The sequence below is a fragment of the Alosa pseudoharengus genome, unplaced genomic scaffold (assembly GCF_046254945.1).
Source record: "Alosa pseudoharengus isolate Yale_2024_CS ecotype anadromous, Long Island Sound unplaced genomic scaffold, YU_APseudo_1.1 YU_APseudo_1.1_scf_16, whole genome shotgun sequence".
Lineage (NCBI taxonomy): Eukaryota > Metazoa > Chordata > Actinopteri > Clupeiformes > Clupeidae > Alosa > Alosa pseudoharengus.
In genome coordinates this window covers 4,051,181-4,069,892 of record NW_027468630.1, presented here as the reverse complement: position 1 = coordinate 4,069,892, position 18,712 = coordinate 4,051,181, and the positions used below count along the sequence as shown (strand labels likewise).

The 18,712-nt window shown below is 40.0% G+C and overlaps 1 protein-coding gene across 1 annotated transcript; it reads right to left on the bottom strand.

Moving 5' to 3' along the window:
* Nucleotides 1-921: 921 nt before the first annotated feature.
* Nucleotides 922-18,263, bottom strand: LOC143126059 (cadherin-1-like). Its single transcript, XM_076287980.1, has 16 exons — nt 18,137-18,263; nt 17,625-17,736; nt 15,317-15,555; nt 14,932-15,081; nt 14,704-14,847; nt 14,460-14,604; nt 14,125-14,297; nt 9,455-9,583; nt 8,744-8,929; nt 7,000-7,244; nt 4,967-5,109; nt 4,658-4,882; nt 3,728-3,943; nt 3,441-3,571; nt 2,546-2,689; nt 922-1,906 (listed from the first exon to the last, which is right to left on the bottom strand). The coding sequence occupies exons 1-16, from the start codon at nt 18,185-18,187 to the stop codon at nt 1,697-1,699; spliced, it is 2,643 nt and encodes an 880-aa protein (XP_076144095.1). The 5' UTR covers nt 18,188-18,263; the 3' UTR covers nt 922-1,696.
* Nucleotides 18,264-18,712: the final 449 nt, after the last annotated feature.

Below are 18,712 nucleotides of genomic sequence, written 5' to 3'. Positions count from 1 at the left end.
TGTTTTTCTTTTCATTTATTTACTTATTAATTGGTCTTTGTTTTGTGCAACTTATTTTGTATAATTGTAACCGTACTGTTTCACTTTTGTATTATCTTCATTTGTATATTTGTATGTCTTTAATAAATAAAAAATTAAAAATAAATATGTCACTCATTTCGCTTTGAAAACAAACTTCATGCCACCTGGGAATATAAGGGACTGCCCCCGTGATTGTGTTATTTTTCCCACTGCAAGTGATACAGTAACAAAGGTTAATATATAGCCTATGCTCACTGATCTTAAATAAACAACTGTATTTGATTACACATATGGTGTAAGACGCTTGTGAAAGGATAGGCTAGACAGCTTTCAAGAGACAAAAATGGCAAATTCCCAAGTTCACATTAAAATTGTTGGACATGAAAGCCCACATGAACTACAACTTTGACAAGTCAAAGTGATGATGAGCCCCCAACTGGGCAACTCGGGTAGCAAAATCTTCCCCCAGTTTCCACCCTTATATTTCCACATGAAATGACGTGAATGATGACGTTTTCACTGGCAATTTTCTTCCCCATGTGCATGAACTAGTCTCAGCTGATAATGCACCTTTTCCCCATGTGCATGAACTAGTCTCAACTGATGACGCACCTTTTCACCATTCTTCCTTGGCTGGTGCAGATCTTCTCCACACACTTTTGACCAAAATGCAATATTGACACCTTGTGGCCAAAGTAATAACAAGGCTTGCAATGTTGAAGTAAGCCTAGTGCAATCAGGTAGCCTAGAAATCTAGACGCACCCTAGCTGCCAGGGCAAGCAATCAGGAGGAATGAATGCCAAACTTCCAATCTAATGATGACTCCTAACACAACGGATTCAGTTATAAATCTATATATTTATATGATTCAGTTATATAAAATGACACCCAGAGAGTGATAAGAACCAAGTGTGAACATTTTATTTAATAAAATATGTACTGTACATCATCACCCTGTATTTGAATGATGTCACACAGTCCAAAAAAAAAAAAAAAAACTACAATACAGAGTGGGCACAAATACATTCAGAACATTGCAGCCCCACTACTAGTGAACTAGTGAACTCGCTACAATGGTGATAGGCTAGTAGTATTTAACTGAGCGATGAAGGTTGTTGTTTTATTTGAAAATACACAACATTTTTTTTGCACTTCCAGTTAAGAGTTCTGCACATTCTCCCATTCACTGAGTTTTACTGAAAACTCTTGCCCATTGTTGCCCAAAATAGCATTCTAAATAACAAAATGTCTTGCACAATACTGATCTCAGCGATATATATGCATATTTAAAAAAAAAATCTTGACCAATACAAAATCAAAAAGGCATATTCTCCTTAATACCTCATTAGACAGAGAATGATTAAATTGAGACAAAAAAAAAAAGTTTACATACCAACACTAATACAAAAAAAAAAAATGTAACTTGCAATTCCACTCAGCAATTCCACTCAGTGCACTTCGACTCAAAATGTCCATCAGTGCTTGAGGAATGGGCTTGCCCTTGACTTCCAGTCTTTATTCAAAACGTAACAAAGCCAAACCTACAAGATCTAGCCACCATCAGAGAAACAAAACAAAGCAAACATCTTTGCTGCTGAAAATGCACGCAGGAGTGGCTTTTGTTTAGAACGAGATGGTTTAGGACAGTTGTTCCCATTAAAAGAGTGCGTCCCCTCATTCATCCTCTCCTCCACCGTACATGTCGGCCAGCTTTTTGAAGCGCGGGCCCCACTCGTTGATGCAGTCGTAGTCCTGGTCGCCTCCTGAGCTGGAGGAGTTGAGGGAGCTGAGGGAACCGGCCTCGGAGCCCGCGCCCTCGTAGTCAAACACCAGCAGCGAGTCGTACGGTGGTGCCGTGGGGTCGTTGTCAGCTGCCTTCAGATTCTACACACACACACACACACACACACACACACACACACACACACACACACACACACACACACACACACACACACACACACACACACACACACACACACACACACACACACACACACACACACACACACACACACACACACACACACACACACACACACACACACACACACACACACGTAGATTAGGAGGATGAAACCAACTCAATCAAAGCAGGTGTGTAAAAACATGCAAGTCAGGAAAATGTCTCACAGTTTGGACAAAATGGCACAAATGATAAAAGGACCTAAATATGCGCAGGTTCAACCTTCATTTTTGCGATGTCTGTCATTTGTTGATGCATAACAAAGTCAAAGTATGTGATGTTGAAATTGAAATATACCTAACAAAAAAATTGCAGCCTTGTGCATTTGCATAAAACAATTCTTACAAAGTAAACTCTTATATTGACAAGGCTAAGCATTTGAGCAAGTTGTGTGCTTTTGCAGGTAATACACTGTGTGGGTGCACACATTGTATCGAGAAATGCAGTTATTGTTGTGCAAACGTTAATGATGATTCAAGAAATGCACCAAAGCAACTGAGGAAAAACTATAATCAACATGAGCTCTCCTGTATCTGTTGGATCAAGTGTTGACTTACATCATCAATAAAGTTCCCGATATCTTCAGGGTTAGCAGGACGTGGTCGATACTGTGGTGCGGGCATGAAGGTGGGAATCACATCATTCCTGAATACTTCTGGCCGGTTATCCAGGCCTCTGTGTAGCACACTCAAGTCATAATCCTGAGTGAGAAAGAAAGTAAAAGACAGAAAGAAAGACAGACAGAGAGACAGACAGAGATATGAATCACCAAGTTAACTGCACTGGTCATATTACAATAAAGGGCAACTCCCAACAAGAAGTACAAAGTTCCAGGAATTTCCCTGCCTCTACTGGCATACTACCTGACCTGCCTTCTGTTTAAATGACTAATGGCTGTGCTATTACATCACACATATCCTGCAATCTGTTAAGACCTGTTCTGGCTAGAAGTTGCATTAGACTCACTTCACTGGTTAGACTGTGTACTGGTTTGGAAATTTAAAGAAAGCACAGGCTGAAAAAAGTAGGCTGTTTTATGCATGGGGATAAATGATAGATGCATTATATCCTTTAAGAATAGCAAGTTAATCCATCACCTCTAGTGAAGATTCAAGAAGGTTCAAGAATATTCAAATGTTTGTAGTCAGGATTTCGCATTCTTTTTCCAAGTGTACGTTAAAGCAAGTGGTTATTTCACCTTACAATAATGGCTTCACACTCATTTTGATGGACAGATAAGACAACAGAATTGTGTCTGTCAATGTCCATGCACGACAGCAATGTCTGGTATTGTTCCAAGTAGTTTTGTTGTTCCAACCAGGAACATGACCCTTTTCATCAGTTTGACACACTGGGTAAGCCCCTTATTCCTACACTGTGTTACTTTAAAACGTTGGGTGGAAACTGAGCTAACAACACAGGTAACTAGCGACATCTGAGAAATGAGCTCACCTGGTCGTCTTCTCCTCCGCCTTCCTCATCATAGTAGTAGATGTTGTCCCTGATGTCGTCCTCTGGCAGGAGCGGGTCCTTCTTCATGTTGCTCTTCCTCCTCATGAAGATGAGCAGAAACAGGACCAACACTGAGGGCAGGGGGGTTGTTTATGAAATCTTCATTCACAATCAACTAGTTTACTATTAACTTCCAACAACAGAGAAATGTTGAGAGCTCTCCTTTTTGAGATGCTTTCAATGCTTCATCACAATAAAAAGACAAGGGGAAAAAGGAGAGCTCTTACAGAGTAGGGCCAGGATGCCTCCCAAGATTCCAAATCCTGCTTCAAAGTACAGCGGCTCAGGCTCGTCTTTGCAGACGAAGTCGGCTCCCTTGCAGTTGCACACTTGGGCTTCTACAATGCTTTCTTGGTCCAAACCATGGGTGTCACGAACCTTCAGCCTGATGTTGTATGTTGCTTGCGGTAACTTGGTTTTCAATTTGAGTATAATGCCAGTATCTGAAACACAAAGCAAGAAGATTCTATGAAATAAACCATCAGTAATTATTTAAATTAAGCTTATTCACTTATTATTTAGTATGTGTGCATGTCCAGCTAATACCCCGTATTACAGATCTTTACTAAGATCAACTAAATAAATGAAAAGTTTTAGGAATATAGTTATAAGTTTCAGAATATATATATATATAGGGATCAATGTTAATACCTAGATAGATAGATAGATAGATAGATACTTTATTGATCCCCAGGGATCAATGTTAATACCTAGATACATGTAGATAGATAGATACTTTATTGATCCCCAAGGGGAAATTCAAAGGTCACCTACTATAACATTCAGATTTTTAATGAGGACTACCAGTCTTTAGAGAAGCTCACAGACAATAATTAAAAATTGGGACACCTGAATACAGAGCCATTCACACCAAGAACGATAATTATAATAACGGCAACAAAGTATCCTAGCTAATATGAATGATGTCCACACAAACTATAACAATAACAACATGAAGAATAATATTGTTGGAGATCACTTTTAGAGCGATTTTGAGAACGATAAAAAGCTGACAGCTAATCACATTCATCAACACGAGGAGACGGTCCTTATCTTTTGTCAGTGTGAATGCTTTTATCGTTATAGTTCTAGTTATCGTTCCTGGTGTGAATGGCCCTTAAAGATGACCGGCCACACTACCCCCAGAGGCGACATACTTGTGCCGTTCATCCGTGCTGTCCAGTTTTTGGCCGAGTCCCCCGTCATCTCTACTCCGTAAGGAGGGCCGTTACTTTTAGTGTCTTGATCTGTGACTGCGAGCAGAATGGGAGGTGGCTCCTCATTGCACACCTTCACCAGCCTCTCCACCACTGCTGGAGGGTTGTCGTTCACGTCCTCCAACTTAATAATGAGTGTTCCAGTACCGGTCGCAGGGACCGAATCTGTTGTGGACAAAAGAAGGATATTTAAATCAGTTAAGGAAAAAACAGAACTGAACAGAAGTCGTCCCAAAGACAGTCACATACCATCATCCATAGCCAGAATCAGGGCTTTGTACTGGCCGTCTTTGACAAAGGTAGATTCCCGGTCCATTTCAGTCTTCACTTTAATTATTCCTGAGTCTTTTTCGACACTCAGCCAACCAGCTGGATCGCTGCCTACTTTGTACCTGTAAAGAAGCACTTTAAGTATTTCAGAAAAAAAAAAAGAAAAAAGAACCTACCGATGCCTTCCACATACACTACCAGTCAAAAGCTTGAAGACACTTATAAAATTCCATTCCACTATATTATAGACAGAATACCAGCAGAGATCATTTGCATTTTTTTTTTACTCAGGGCTGCAGTTTTCAGCTTACATTATATGCTTACATAATTGCAAAAAGGGTCTCCTATGTTTTCTCAGTTAGCCTTTTAAAATGATATCAGATTAGTAAACAAAACAACATTAGATGAATGGTTGCTTGGTTGCTGATAATGGGCAATGTAGATATTGAATTAAAGATCAGCCATTTCTTTCTAAAACAGTTGAGAACCCTTTTGCAATTATGTAAGCACATAATGCAATCTGAAAACTGCTGCCCTAAGTAAAAAAAAAACAATGCAAATGATTTTAGCTGGTATTCTGTCTATAATGGAGTGGAATGGAAGCATCTCCAAACTTTTGACTGGTAGTGTACACTTTCATCAACTTAATTGTACTTACAAACTTAAAAATGACAAATATAAGAGAAAAGTACACCTTTCAGTATACTACTATAACCCAAGTTAAAAACATTCAAATTAAACTTGAAAAGTCCAAAAATAAAACCACAATTAAAACAGCAAGCTGCTGTAAGATAGTACATGTGTAATGGGTTAACAAAGGGCATTTACTGGGAAATAGGGGTCCAACTAATTAACTATAATAAAACATCATTATTCAGTTAATCATGTCCATTAATCAGAAAAAAAATAAAGGAAGAAATGTAAGATTGTGGCCAAAACTGGTACTGCAATCACTTTCAAATTACTGTAGAGCAGTGTATCCCCTCCCCCTCCACCCTGATTGGCAGAGCTGGCAACCCGGATGCCGAAACACTACTGACTTTGTGATTAGTAGATAGGTGGAGGTGGCGCATCAGGTCAAAACACAACATCAACATCAGTTGAGGGCTGCAACTTCACTTTTTAAATGACAATACCCTGGCTGGACTACTGTTGTCAGTGATATAAGTATTTGATATGAACATGATTTCTTAATGTCTAGTGACATATCAGGGCCATTTTATGATTAATTGAAATACATTTCTTACATACGGTTCCTTTAATGGATTAGTTGTTTGAGCAACATTTTTGCATGTTTTATGGACCAGTTCTTCTCCAAAGCCCATGACACCCTCAAATGTCACATTTTCAGTTTTAGAAGGTTTGAACAAGTTGAATTTAGGGCTATTTAAGACGGGCTTTACACCCTCACTGGCCAAAAATATGAAGGACATTTTTAAATATATACACATACATCTATAGTAATATAGAATTTCTAGCAAAGTAAATAAATACGGGTAAATAATAGTGTTTGGTTATCAGTTCCATGGTGATCTCATTTCTAATTTTATTACATTGTGATGCATCTGTACTGTTAAATGACAGAACAACATCACCAACCAACTACAATCTAAGCTGATTACCACTGTAGGAGTAACATTAAATGAGCATTAACATACTTAAGCCATAACTGAATGCATTTAAGTATGCACCTAGTGCATAATATTTCTATATGTTTAAGTCTTTTTTAAGGCCTACAACTTATATTACATTTTAGACTTTTCCAGGTCCGAAAGAGTTTAGTTTAGTCACGGAGAAGTAAAGAAATATCCCTTTGAAATTCAAATTTAAGAATTTTGACTTACTGAACACTCAACCTAATTAATTGAGGACTGTCAAAATATTTGGGGATAAAATCTAACATTGACAACTAATTGATTATAATAGATGTTGCAGCTCTATGGGGAATATGTGAGCATTTGGTAGGAATGTGGGAGTATGCGCTGAAACATCAAATTGGCACAAGCACTCACGTCACTTTCTGCTTCATAGCGGTGTCAGGATCTCTGGCTAAGTACTCCACTAGTGGGGTGCCAACAGGTACATTTTCAGGCTTAGAAATGGTCTTCTCTGCTGGACTGAAGATGGGAGCCTCGTTGACATCCCCAACATTCACCACCACCTGAGCAGTGGATGTTGGCAGAGCAACTGCAAACGGGATTTCGTTCTCCACTGCTACCACCAGCGTGTACTTGGCCACAGCTTCAAAGTCCAGAGGCTAGGTAGATGACCGCAGCAAACACAAACACTTAGTTAGGATGGAAGGATGGGGAAAAAGGAGGAAAGCAAACAAACAAACAAAAAAACGGTAACGCTTTAGAATAACATGTGGCTATTAGGTATTAACAGTGCATAATAAGCAGTTAACAATTCATTACTAACAGTTAGTTAACTGTTATCCTTTAATAACATTAACTAACTGTTAACATGCAGCTTGTAAGTGTTAATAAGCAGCCTTTTAAGTTACTTACAAGCATATTTGTTAACAGTTGTAAGTGTTAACAAGCAGCTTGTTAATGGTGTATAAGACAAAGAGGTGGATAGCCATTACGCTTATAAGACCTTTCTTACCTATTTGTAGTAAATTTTGCAGCCCCCCCCAATCTAAAGCGAGGACCATGTAGCCTATAGCTCCACAAGCCTGTTTAGCTGCCACAAAACTAAACAGTTAACTAACTGTTATTATTACACGGCTCTTCAGAGTGCTGCAGAAAGTTCCATTCACATGAATGGGCCTTCCCAACGTTCGGGCCTATGTTAAATCTATATAAATCACCGGCAAAGTACAGTGATGGCCAAAAGTGTTGGCACCCATGCTAAAGTTGACTGAAAAGAGGAATATAAAATCATCTTTTGGAAATTGATCTTAATGCCTTAAGTGAAAAATGAGGAAATATCTAACATTTATTTGTTTATGATACATTATTCATTCACTAAGAAAATTGGTGTCCTTAAAGGTTAGATATTTCCTCATTTTTCACTTAAGGCATTACGATCAATTTCCAAAAGATGATTTTATATTCCTCTTTTCAGTCAACTTTAGCATGGGTGCCAACACTTTTGGCCATCACTGTATATAATCACCGTTGTCAATGGCAACGGGTTGATCTTTCATATCCCTCCGCAAGACGTCCGTTCGCTTATTGCAATGGAATTAAATGGAAAGTAAAAGTAAGCTAGTAAGACGTTGCCACGCAACACCTGAAACTGTCAAGTTCTATCTGTGTGGCGAACTATGTATTTTGTCAGCGGAAGACACGAAACGCGGTAGCAAAATCATTTTTAAAGACCCATTGTGTTGGGTTTCTTTTCTCGTTTTGGCAAGTAGCCGTGTAATAAGAGGCATTTTTAAAGACCCATTTTGTTAGGTTTCTTTTCTCGTTTTGGCAAGTAGCCGTGTAATAAGCGGCATTTTTAAAGACCCATTGTGTTAGGTTTCTTTTCCCGTTTTGGCAAGTAGCCGTGTAATAACCGGCATTTTTAAAGACCCATTGTGTTGGGTTTCTTTTCTCGTTTTGGCAAGTAGCCGTGTAATAAGCGGCTGCGTCGGGGTTCCGTTCTCCCTGTCGGGACTTATTTTCTGATAATTACCGGCGGACAATACATTATCCCTTACGTAATGACTTGTTAACTGCTTATTATGCATTGTTAATACCTAAAAAGAACATGTTATTCTAAAGCGATACCAAAAAAAATTCAAAAGATGGCAAGATCCACCTTGGCAGTCTTGATGATGCCCTCCTGTTTGTTGGGGCCTGTCTCAACACTGAACATCCCTGCTGGGTCCCCACTGATGATCTTGAATTTGGCTGCTGAGGCAGAGGTGTTGGGATCATCGTCGTCCGTTACAGGCATCTTCACCACCACTTCCCCCACTTTGTTCTCAGGCACAGTCACCGTGTACTAGAAAAGCAAAACAACGTCAGCAAAAAGAGCTGTGCCTTGGACTGAAAACACGTAGGCTACATCAGATCATTCTAACTGTTCCACTTTACTCCTCTATTCTCGTGCATTCTTCAGGCTCACTGTAACCATGACCATATAAACATTCACACTGTCCAGCAATCTTCATGTTCTTGTCTGTGGTGTAAACAGCGCACATGTTAGCTTATTAAGGACACTTAAAACTGTACTTTTTATCATTATCGATATACAGGTGCATCTAAAACTATTTTGAATATCATGAAAAATTGAATTTCTTCACTGTAATTTATTTCAAAAAGTGAAACTTTCATTTACCCTTAACAGCTAATGGAAATCAGAAATCCAGTATTTTAAAATATTAGCAGAATGGACACAGAAATGTTTCCTCCCATTTAATCTCTCAGTCTGGGTAGGGCAATGGATTTTTTTTACAATATTCAATTTTTTTGAGAAGCACCTATAGTTATTGGCAGCAATGTGGCATCAAATTCATGCCTTGCTTACCTGAGATGGGTTAAACTGTGGAGCATTGTCATTGCTGTCAGTTACGGTAATAATTGCTTTGCACTCGGCTATTAGACCATTTCCTTCACTGTCAGCTGCTTGAATTTCCAAAGTGTACTCATGAATTTTCTGGAAATGCAAAAACAAATGTATAGAATTTATTCATTAGTCAAATACCAAAATGATTCTCAAATCTCACTCATCACTCATATCTCAATGTTAGTGTTAATAAGAGTACAGTAAAGAGTAGGTTGGACTTCAACACAATGGAGTTCACTGTTTCAGGTCCTACACATTAGACCAGGGGTGGCCAAACTACTTTCCAGCGATAGATAGCGTTGTGGTTAACTTTACTGCAAACTGCTTTACACTCTTCCTAGAGAACATTTACAATGTCAATACCAAAACAGCATGTTACATTGAGATGATTCTCTTTGTAGATCTCCATTGCAGCAGATCAAATTTACGTTATGCTACTCGATTTAATTGGGAACGCGTTTGAGCACAACGAGAGGGAGAGATAGCGGCAGGTTCCAGCTGGCTTGTCATTGCTGATAATTGATCTCCTTTTTATAAGAAACTTTTAAAAGGAAATCGCTAAGGAGACAGTGGTTCCCACTACTGACCATTTATAAACTGTGAGAGGGCACAGCCATAGCCACAGCACCAGCCACAGTGATGTGGCACCCTGACTCACCCTGTTTTGGGCTTAAAAGATGCAGAAATACCACATTTATATTAGTGTTATGAACAAGCATAAGTCGTAAAACCTTTACTTTTTGAGATATTCACGAAAAACTAGTTTTTGCATGGTGCACAGGCCACGTTTCATGTATCAGCTCCTGAAGGTTGTAGAGAATCATATTAAGTTTTTATTAGGTATGAATCTCATCTTATATCAATGTTATGAACCACCAAACTCCCTAAATGACCTTAATTTATTTTAAATATTGATGCAAAAAATTAATAAGAACTGTCGCTGAACTGTCGCAAAAATCTGTATTTTAGCTTTGAGAACCACCTAAATCTATGGAATTTATTCTGAGTTACCAAACTAACTTGGATGGATCAGATGAATCTGGGATAGAAGAAATGTAGTTGACCTCTACTGTTGAATTTTTGTTCGAAACAAAATTGTATTGTATTGTTTATCAGACTATATTTGTGTTTAACTTGTGTACTAAAAAATCAGTGTTCTGCTGAGGCCCCCAAAGTTCTGCTGTTCCCTGATTTGATGATCTCTATTTGACTGAACTGGCATGTGCTTGACATGGAAATGTCATGTAAATGTGTGCAACGTTTTCATTTTTAATCCACCACAGGAACTTGGAGGAAGGTACATAACAGATAGATTGATAGATATACGTTATTGATCCCCTAAGGGGAAATTCAAGGTCCCAACTTAAGAAATCACAACATACTGTACACTACAACATAAACAGGATGATAAAATAACAACTCCACTAATAAGGACAGTAAAACATACTAAATCAAGGATCCACATGAATGTACGAAGGATGTATAAGCATGAATCTCTTGCGTAACAGGGCAGGGACTGACCCTGTGTTTCAGTGGTAAGGTGCTCTATAAGGTGTGTGTCATGGTGATAGTACAAATACTGTAGGTCCAACAGTGGAGGGATAGTCAAGAGACCAGCATTAAATATGGACAATATCAGAGATAAATGTAAGCATAGTAATAAGAATTATAGCAGCAGTGCAAGGATAGGTTTGAAGTGATAGGATATCAGCCATTGGTCAAGTATGAAGTTAGACCACAGTCCACAGTGGAGGGAGGGGTTGTGCATGTGGGCTAGTGTAGCCTGTAAACAGTGTAGACAGTGTAAGCAGTAACATCGTGGGTGAGTGGACAGTCCGTACACAACATTGTTATAGGAGGTCATAAAAGTGTAGAAGAGGGTGGAGAGGCAGATAGACTAAGCAGAGAAGTCGATCTCTTCACTTCCCTTTCTTGAAGCATTGAAGAGTAGTATGTCCCTGGGGACAAATGACTTCCTCAGTCTGTCAGTTTCCCCTCAAGGTGTCAGGGAGGGCATTCCACAGACGTGCTGCTGCCCCATGTCTGTGGAATGCCCTCCCTGACACCTTGAGGGCACCACAATCCACTGACTGTTTTAGAAAAGGTCTTAAGACATTTCTTTTTAGCAAAGCTTTTGGTCCCCTTTAGATGTTTTTTTAAAACCTTTTCTTTTTTCTTAAACTGCTCACCTTTTTATGTGTGTGTTTTTAAGCAGTAGCACTTTGAGATCTTCTGATGAAAAGTGCATTATAAATAAAATGTATTATTATTATTTAGTTGTGCATGCCAGTGAGAGTAGTCTCCAACTGGTCAAGCTCTTCTGCTTTATGATAGTGCTGTGGAGTGGATGACAGTCATTGTCTAAGATGTTGATTAGTTTGTTCAGGGTCCTTTTGTCTGATATTGAAGTGATGCACTCCAGTTCAGCTCCCACAACAGAGCCAGCTTTCCTTACCAGCCAGTGCAGTCGCCCAGCATCCCTCTTCTTAGTGCTTCCTCCCCATACAACAGCATAGCAGAGGCAATGGCAACAACAGAGTCAGACTGGTAAGACATCCAGAGGAGGAGCTTGCTGCAGACATTGAAGGACCGCAGCCTCCTCAGGAAGTACAGCCTGCTCTGCCCTTTCCTGTAGAGTGCTTCAGTGTTGAATGACCAGTCGAGTTCATTGTCCAGGTGTAGATATTTGTAAGTGTTTACCACCTCCACATTGACCCCCTCAATGGTGACTGGCAGCAGAGCAGGCTTAGACCTCCAGAAATCCACCACCATCTCCTTGGTCTTAGCAGAGTTGAGTTGTAGGTGGTTGAGTTTGCACCATTCCTCCACCAGGCTCCTGTATTCCTCCTCTTGTCCATACCTGATACACCCCACAATTGCAGTATTATCCAAAAACTTCTGCATGTGGCATGACTCTGTGTTGTAGCAGAAGTCTGACGTGTACAGGGTGAACAGGACTGGAGAGAGCACTGTTCCCTGTGGAGCTCCGGTGCTGCTGATCACAGTGTCAGAGAGGCAGTTCTTCAGTCCGACGAACTGTGGCCGCTCTGTCAGGTAGTCTGTCAATCCAGGATACTAGTTGAGCATCCCCACCAATCTGCAGGAGCTTGTCACCCAGTCTGAGGGGTTGGATGGTGTTAAAAGCACTAGAGACGTCAAAGAACATGATTCTCACAGCACTTTTCCCCTTGTCCAGGTGAGAATGCGTCCTGTGTAAGAGATATGTGATGGCAACGTCCACGCCCACTTTCTCCTAGTATGCAAACTGTAGCGGGTCTAGTGCATGGCGTACCTGGGGTCTTAGTATGCACAAGACCAGGCGCTCCATGGTCTCCATCACATGTGATAACTGCGGTCACCTTACAAAAACCTATAATTTTTGGAATTTCACTTTGTTTACATTGTTTCTTAGAAGTTTGTTGGGGTCCTCATCTTCTAACAAAGAGCCTTAATCAACTTAAGCACTATGCCCCATGAGTAGATTTAGAGCTTTTGCCCAAACAAACTGCATGGCTTTTATGAGCAGATTTACAGAAAAAGGTGGCTTGGGCGCTGATTGATTCAGTGATAAAAAGGTTTTTCAGAAATATCTCAGAAATTAAAAGTTTTAGGGCCTATGTTTCTTCATAACACTAATATAAATGGCATTTCCGCATCTTTTAAGCCGAAAACCAACTCTCTGCGACCTTCAGGAGCCGAGATAGAGAATTCCAGGTCTAAAAAGTGGGCGTGGCCGTTTCAGGGCCTTCCCCCACCTAATTTTTTGGGCTCCTTGCATTTTTTTCTTTATTTGGCCCTAAATGAACAGAAAAACATTGGCTCAAATGTTAATCATAATTTGCAGCCTTGACCCCATTTTTGCCCCAAACTGACCAGACTATCCTTCATTTTACAGTCTAATTTTTGCTGACTAGAACGGCTCGGGGGTCAAAGGTCATACGGAATCGATTAATCTGCACTAATTTTTTTAATCAGTTATTTTTTTCTGAAATAAATTAATCAAAATTAATCAGTTATTTTGACAGTCCTAATTATTATGCTATGTTTATTATGTAGAATGGAAAAAAAAACAAGAACTTGAATTTGGGACACTGGTGGTTCGGTCCGGGACTAGCAAACTTAACAAAACTGCTTCTGTCTAATGAAAGAATGTTGCGGGAATGCAGGTTGCAGCGCACACTTTGTCACGCGCCTGTGTGAGAGGGAGATGGGAAGATGGAAGGTCTTGTAGACTAATCATATCTTAACCTGTTTAGATTGCAAGAAGGTTGGTTGCACTTAATGTTCTGTAGCCTACATTATTAATAACTAAGTGAGAACTTTGTGAGAAGAAGTGCTTGTCAATTTTTGACCCGCCCCGGCCGCACCCGCGATATTTTCCGATCAAGCTTACCCGCACCCGCCCGACCTAACAGGTTGACCCAAGCAACACTACCAAACACTGTATAGGATGCCTCTGCATCAACTTTGAATCAGACTCAAGTGAACTAAACACTTCAAACTATTTTCTTACAATTCTACACATTGAGATGAGGCCATTAAGTACACAGGTAACAAACCTGAATTCATAATCAGAGAGTAGTCAGATCAGAACACATGATAAAGCAGCACTTTTCACAGTCAAAGTGTACCTCTTTATCCAGCCCATTGTTCTTCACCCTGATTTTTCCTGTTAAAGGATTGATGTCGAACATATCCTTTAGTGGCAATGCTGGCTCTTGACTCAGAATTTTGTATCTGACGTCAGAGTTTGCATTTCCAGGCTCATCAGCGTCAGTGGCATTAACGGCCATAAACTCAGTGCCTGTACAAGAACAAATAAGCATCAAATTCACAACGAAAACCTTAAACACAATAAAGCCTAGAAAACTAAAGTGACCAAGCAACTAATTCTGACATGAAACAGGAAGAACAATATATATGCGCGCACACGCACACACACACACACATATTACAATTGACAAACCTATTTTTGATGCTTCTGCAACATTTCCCAGGAAAGGATCTTTCACAAAGATAGGCCTGTTATCATTTAGGTCAATTACAATTACATTGATTTCCATGGGCTCCTCTGCTTTCCCACCACCATCTGATACTGCATGGGCAAGAAGCTGAGGGGTAGGATAAAAACAAAATCATGAATTTGCTAATAGTCACTTGGATGCCCCCAGTCTTTAAAACTCCAACAGGGTTAATTTTAAAAACTTTACCGTATAGGAAGGCTGTCGTTCTCTGTCCAAGGGCTGATTGACGTAAAGCCATCCCGTCTCACGGTCAATTGTGAAAAGGTCGTCTGCCCCTTGACCAGTAATGCTGTAGATGATCTTCACCTCCTTAGCATAGCTGGTTTTTATCTAGAAGTCAAATTGATTCAGTCAATAATCTATCCATATTATCCCAACAAAACACACACTTCACCATCCATACCACACACCTACCTGCACCATCTTAAATGGAAAAGGGCCTCTGGAGTTTTCAGGAAAGTTGATGGGAGGGATAATCCAATCCCTCTTCCTCCTCCTTAGACCACCAAATGACTTTGGAAACACCAGGACTGGCACGGTTGGAACTGTTTCAGTCGCATCAGGCTGTGGAGTTAAAGTGTGACCAAATGAACCAACAAGCTAATACACTTTACACACTGAATTATCTTAAACCACTGAATTATCTTTAACCAATTCAAACATAATTTGAATGCCTATATGGACCAATGTGCTGCACACCACTGGTTTGAAACCCCTGAAAACTCGAGAGTAGCAAGACACAATCTGCAGGTGTTCAGCAGAGGTCAGTGTTGTTCCATCTTGTGCTGCCTGTGGCTACCTGGTGCAAGTCCACCTGGTGGTGGTGGTGGTGCTGGTGAGGGCGGTCGAGCTCCACACGAACAGCAACTGTGTGCTTCCTGCCTTGGGAGTCCCACGCGTGCAGTGAAAACCTCTTGTGTCCATCATGCAGGGTCACTTGTCTCTCCAGCTTCACCGTTCCATCCGTTTCCACTTTAAAACGGCTGTCTGCCGAATCCAACACAATTCGCTTGCGGCCGGTACAGTCATCGAAAACCACTGCAGAGGAAAGAAACGATGGGTAGTGTTGGATTAGTGACTACTATGCAACACTGACAATTTCAGTACGTCCTCTAGTGCTAATGGCCAAATTGGTCAGCTATGTGTGCTCAAAGTGGAGGAAGTGGGCATGGCTGTAACCAATGACACGAATCAAAATCAACCTTTATAGTGTCTTTGCAACGTACCAATACAAGGTACTTTTCAAAGGTTAAGACCACATCAAGACAATAAAAGACCTGAAACAACAATTCCTGGCAGAGAGCAAAATTTGTGTGAAAGCAAAATGAGCAAGTGGGGTAAAAAGGAAGAGGGTAAAAAAAAGCAAAAATAAGAAATATGGTGAAACAATATGATGTCATAATGCTAATGCAAAGTCTTTAAAAAAAATGTGGGCTTTTTATGCCTTTAATGATGGGACAGTGGAGAGTGACAGGAGATTGGAGAGTGACAGGAAGCGAATGGGAGAGAGAGCAGTGGTGGGATTCGGTGTACGGTGCAGGTGCCCCAGTCAGCACCACAGCTGGGGTCGGCTTCTTCTTTGTTAATATCTCAAAAACTATAAAGTTTACAAAATTGAAAAACACATTGCTCAAGCGTCCTTTTCAAAACCTACGTTACAAAGTTTGAATGAAGTTTCTACGTTAAACGGTGAAGCTGAATTAGACACAGAAATTTTAGTTAGAAGAAGAATAAAAAGAAGAATACTTCGGATAACAGAACATTTTCATGCACTGTAATCATTCTTCTAAGCCATTAGTAACTAGACTCAAAAACATTACACATCTATGCTACTATGGACAGGGTCTAAAGGGTCTAAAGAAAGTGTATTTAAAAAGACTGTTTGTGCAGTCAGTGCATTATTTTGCTTTTCTTCAGGTCGCACCATCTTGTGAGGAGAAAGTCTGCACAAGTTGTTTATCAAATTCTCCTCCTTTTGTGTCCACTGACAGTAGCTTGCCGTATTCTGTAATGGACTTGTAGGCACTTTCTCCACAAGACTCGTTACCATCCACAAATAGACCTTAGGTTGTTGTTAGACCAAAGTTTCTCTTTAAGTTAGCAGTCAAGCTTAAACTGTGCATATAAACATACTCTCTGTGCTTGTGTGTGTGTGTGTGTGTGTGTGTGTTTGTGTGTGTGCACTAGTGCTAGTGGCAGTGGTTGGCAAAATTGTGAAACAGAAGACAGACCAGAATGTAGTCATGTACCCACTTTACTTTCATTAACATTTCTTCATGATTGCGGACAGGATGTGAATCATATTTTTTCGTTATCAGAATGGTGATCTCACCATCTCGCATCTTGAGAAATCACACACACCTGTACAATTCCGATCCTCCTCATTACTACTACACTACTGCACTCCCCTGCCCCAAACACTTATCAGCCCTCACAAATGGAAGCAAAACCAGTTTGGCACACCTTGAGAAGCCTGTGAGGACATCGTGCCTGACTGAATCTGGATGAACAATTTTGCTACTGCAACATGGCATATCAAATGCAAGTGAAACTTGTCAGTTGGGTCCATTTACAATAAACTCCACAACACACAGTTCTCAAATGGATTTGACAGCAGTAGACTAGAGTCAGATGTCAAGTATGACCTATTAGCCTATATAAATAATCCAATCTGTGAGAGACAGGAGGTGATAAACAGCCAGGGATGAGGGCAAATAAAAAATCGGTGTGCTGCCACTAATATCAAGCGAGACAGCCCATGGTGTCATGCAGCAGTGAGGAAATTTCATCTGATAGCCAAAACAAGTGTAGCCTTGTCTTAGATGCACCAGGGTCATCACCAGACACCAGCCAAAACAAAACCGACAAGAAAGCTACTACATACCCCTCTCATTTCAAGAAACAAAAAAAACAGTTTTAATTGAATAGAAAAAATGTCTCACCAACCACTGAATGAATTAAAGTAAACAAAACGATGTCAAAAATGGTTTAAAAACCAGGACTTACAGATGTATGCTTTTAAATAAAATAGATAACATTAGGCTACACATTTTTATGTAGCACTTCTAGGCCTAGGCCTAAAAAGATGACGGTGAAAAAATCCTTACCTTTACCAAGCCTCTTGCCAACGTGAAGAGTAACTCTGTCGACATTAAATATATAGAGTTCTGAATCAAAGCCAGGTGTGCATGATTGGTCAAAACCTGCACACAATAGTGCCTAGATTTTTAAAAGGAAAATCATTAGTTAGTTTCAACTTTTTAGAGACCATTCACATTCTTTATCCTATGCGACCGAACAGTAAGGACAAGCTGCAGACTCGTCGTCTATATTAATAAATTACTAAATACAGCTTGTCTTAAAAAGCTATATACTACCCTACATTGATTCTACAGATTTGTTGAGTACAAATTTGTCTCAGCTTTCCACTAGCAGCTATGCCTAGGCTACATCACTTTTAACTCTAATCGGACATTTAAGTGAACTTCTGACATTCATAGGCTATATCAAGAAATGGCATTTAGGCTAACCTGTAAGCTAGGCTAGGCTACTTGAACTGCAGTCCACAGGTTGGGGGGAAAAACTCTATGGGAAAAACATGGCCTCAAAGACAACCCACCTGGAGAAAAAGATTGATGGCTCCCAAGCGGAAGCACCTAGAAACATCCATCAGATGCAAAGCCTGTACGAATTCCAACAGCCTATCTTATCTTAATCCTGTAGCTGAGGATGTGATTCCTCTCAATGAAGGAGCACTGATGTTCTGAAAGAGATTCATGGTGAATTTATGGAAGTACCAAATAACTGGCATGGGTGTGGTCAAAGTTATCTACCGTGTCTGGTGTGGTTGCATCCAAATATGGTATTCGGAACTTTAGCAACCTGGCTGGCACAAAGATAAGAGTGGCGTTGGTAGTTCCCGGAATTACAGTGATGGTCAAAAGTGTTGTCACCCATGCTAAAGTTGACTGAAAAGAGGAATATAAAATCATCTTTTGGAAATTGATCTTAATGCCTTAAGTGAAAAATGAGGTAATATCTAACCTTTAAGGACTAGAATTTTCTTAGTGAATGAATAATGTATCATAAATAAATAAATGTTCTTCCTTAAAATACAGGGGTCATAAGTATTGCCACCCCTATGTTAAATTCCCATAGAGACAGGCAGATTTTTATTTTTAAAGGCCAGTTATTT

Bases quoted from the DNA above. Each gene is read 5' to 3' on its own strand.
- LOC143126059 (XM_076287980.1), bottom strand. From the start codon at position 18,187: ATGGATGTTTCTAGGTGCTTCCGCTTGGGAGCCATCAATCTTTTTCTC. The intron at 5,110-6,999 runs GTGAGTGCTTGT...GCTTCTTTACAG, and splicing joins GCTATGAAGCAGAAAGTGAC to GTACAAAGTAGGCAGCGATC. The intron at 2,690-3,440 runs GTGAGCTCATTT...TTTCTCACTCAG, and splicing joins GCGGAGGAGAAGACGACCAG to GATTATGACTTGAGTGTGCT.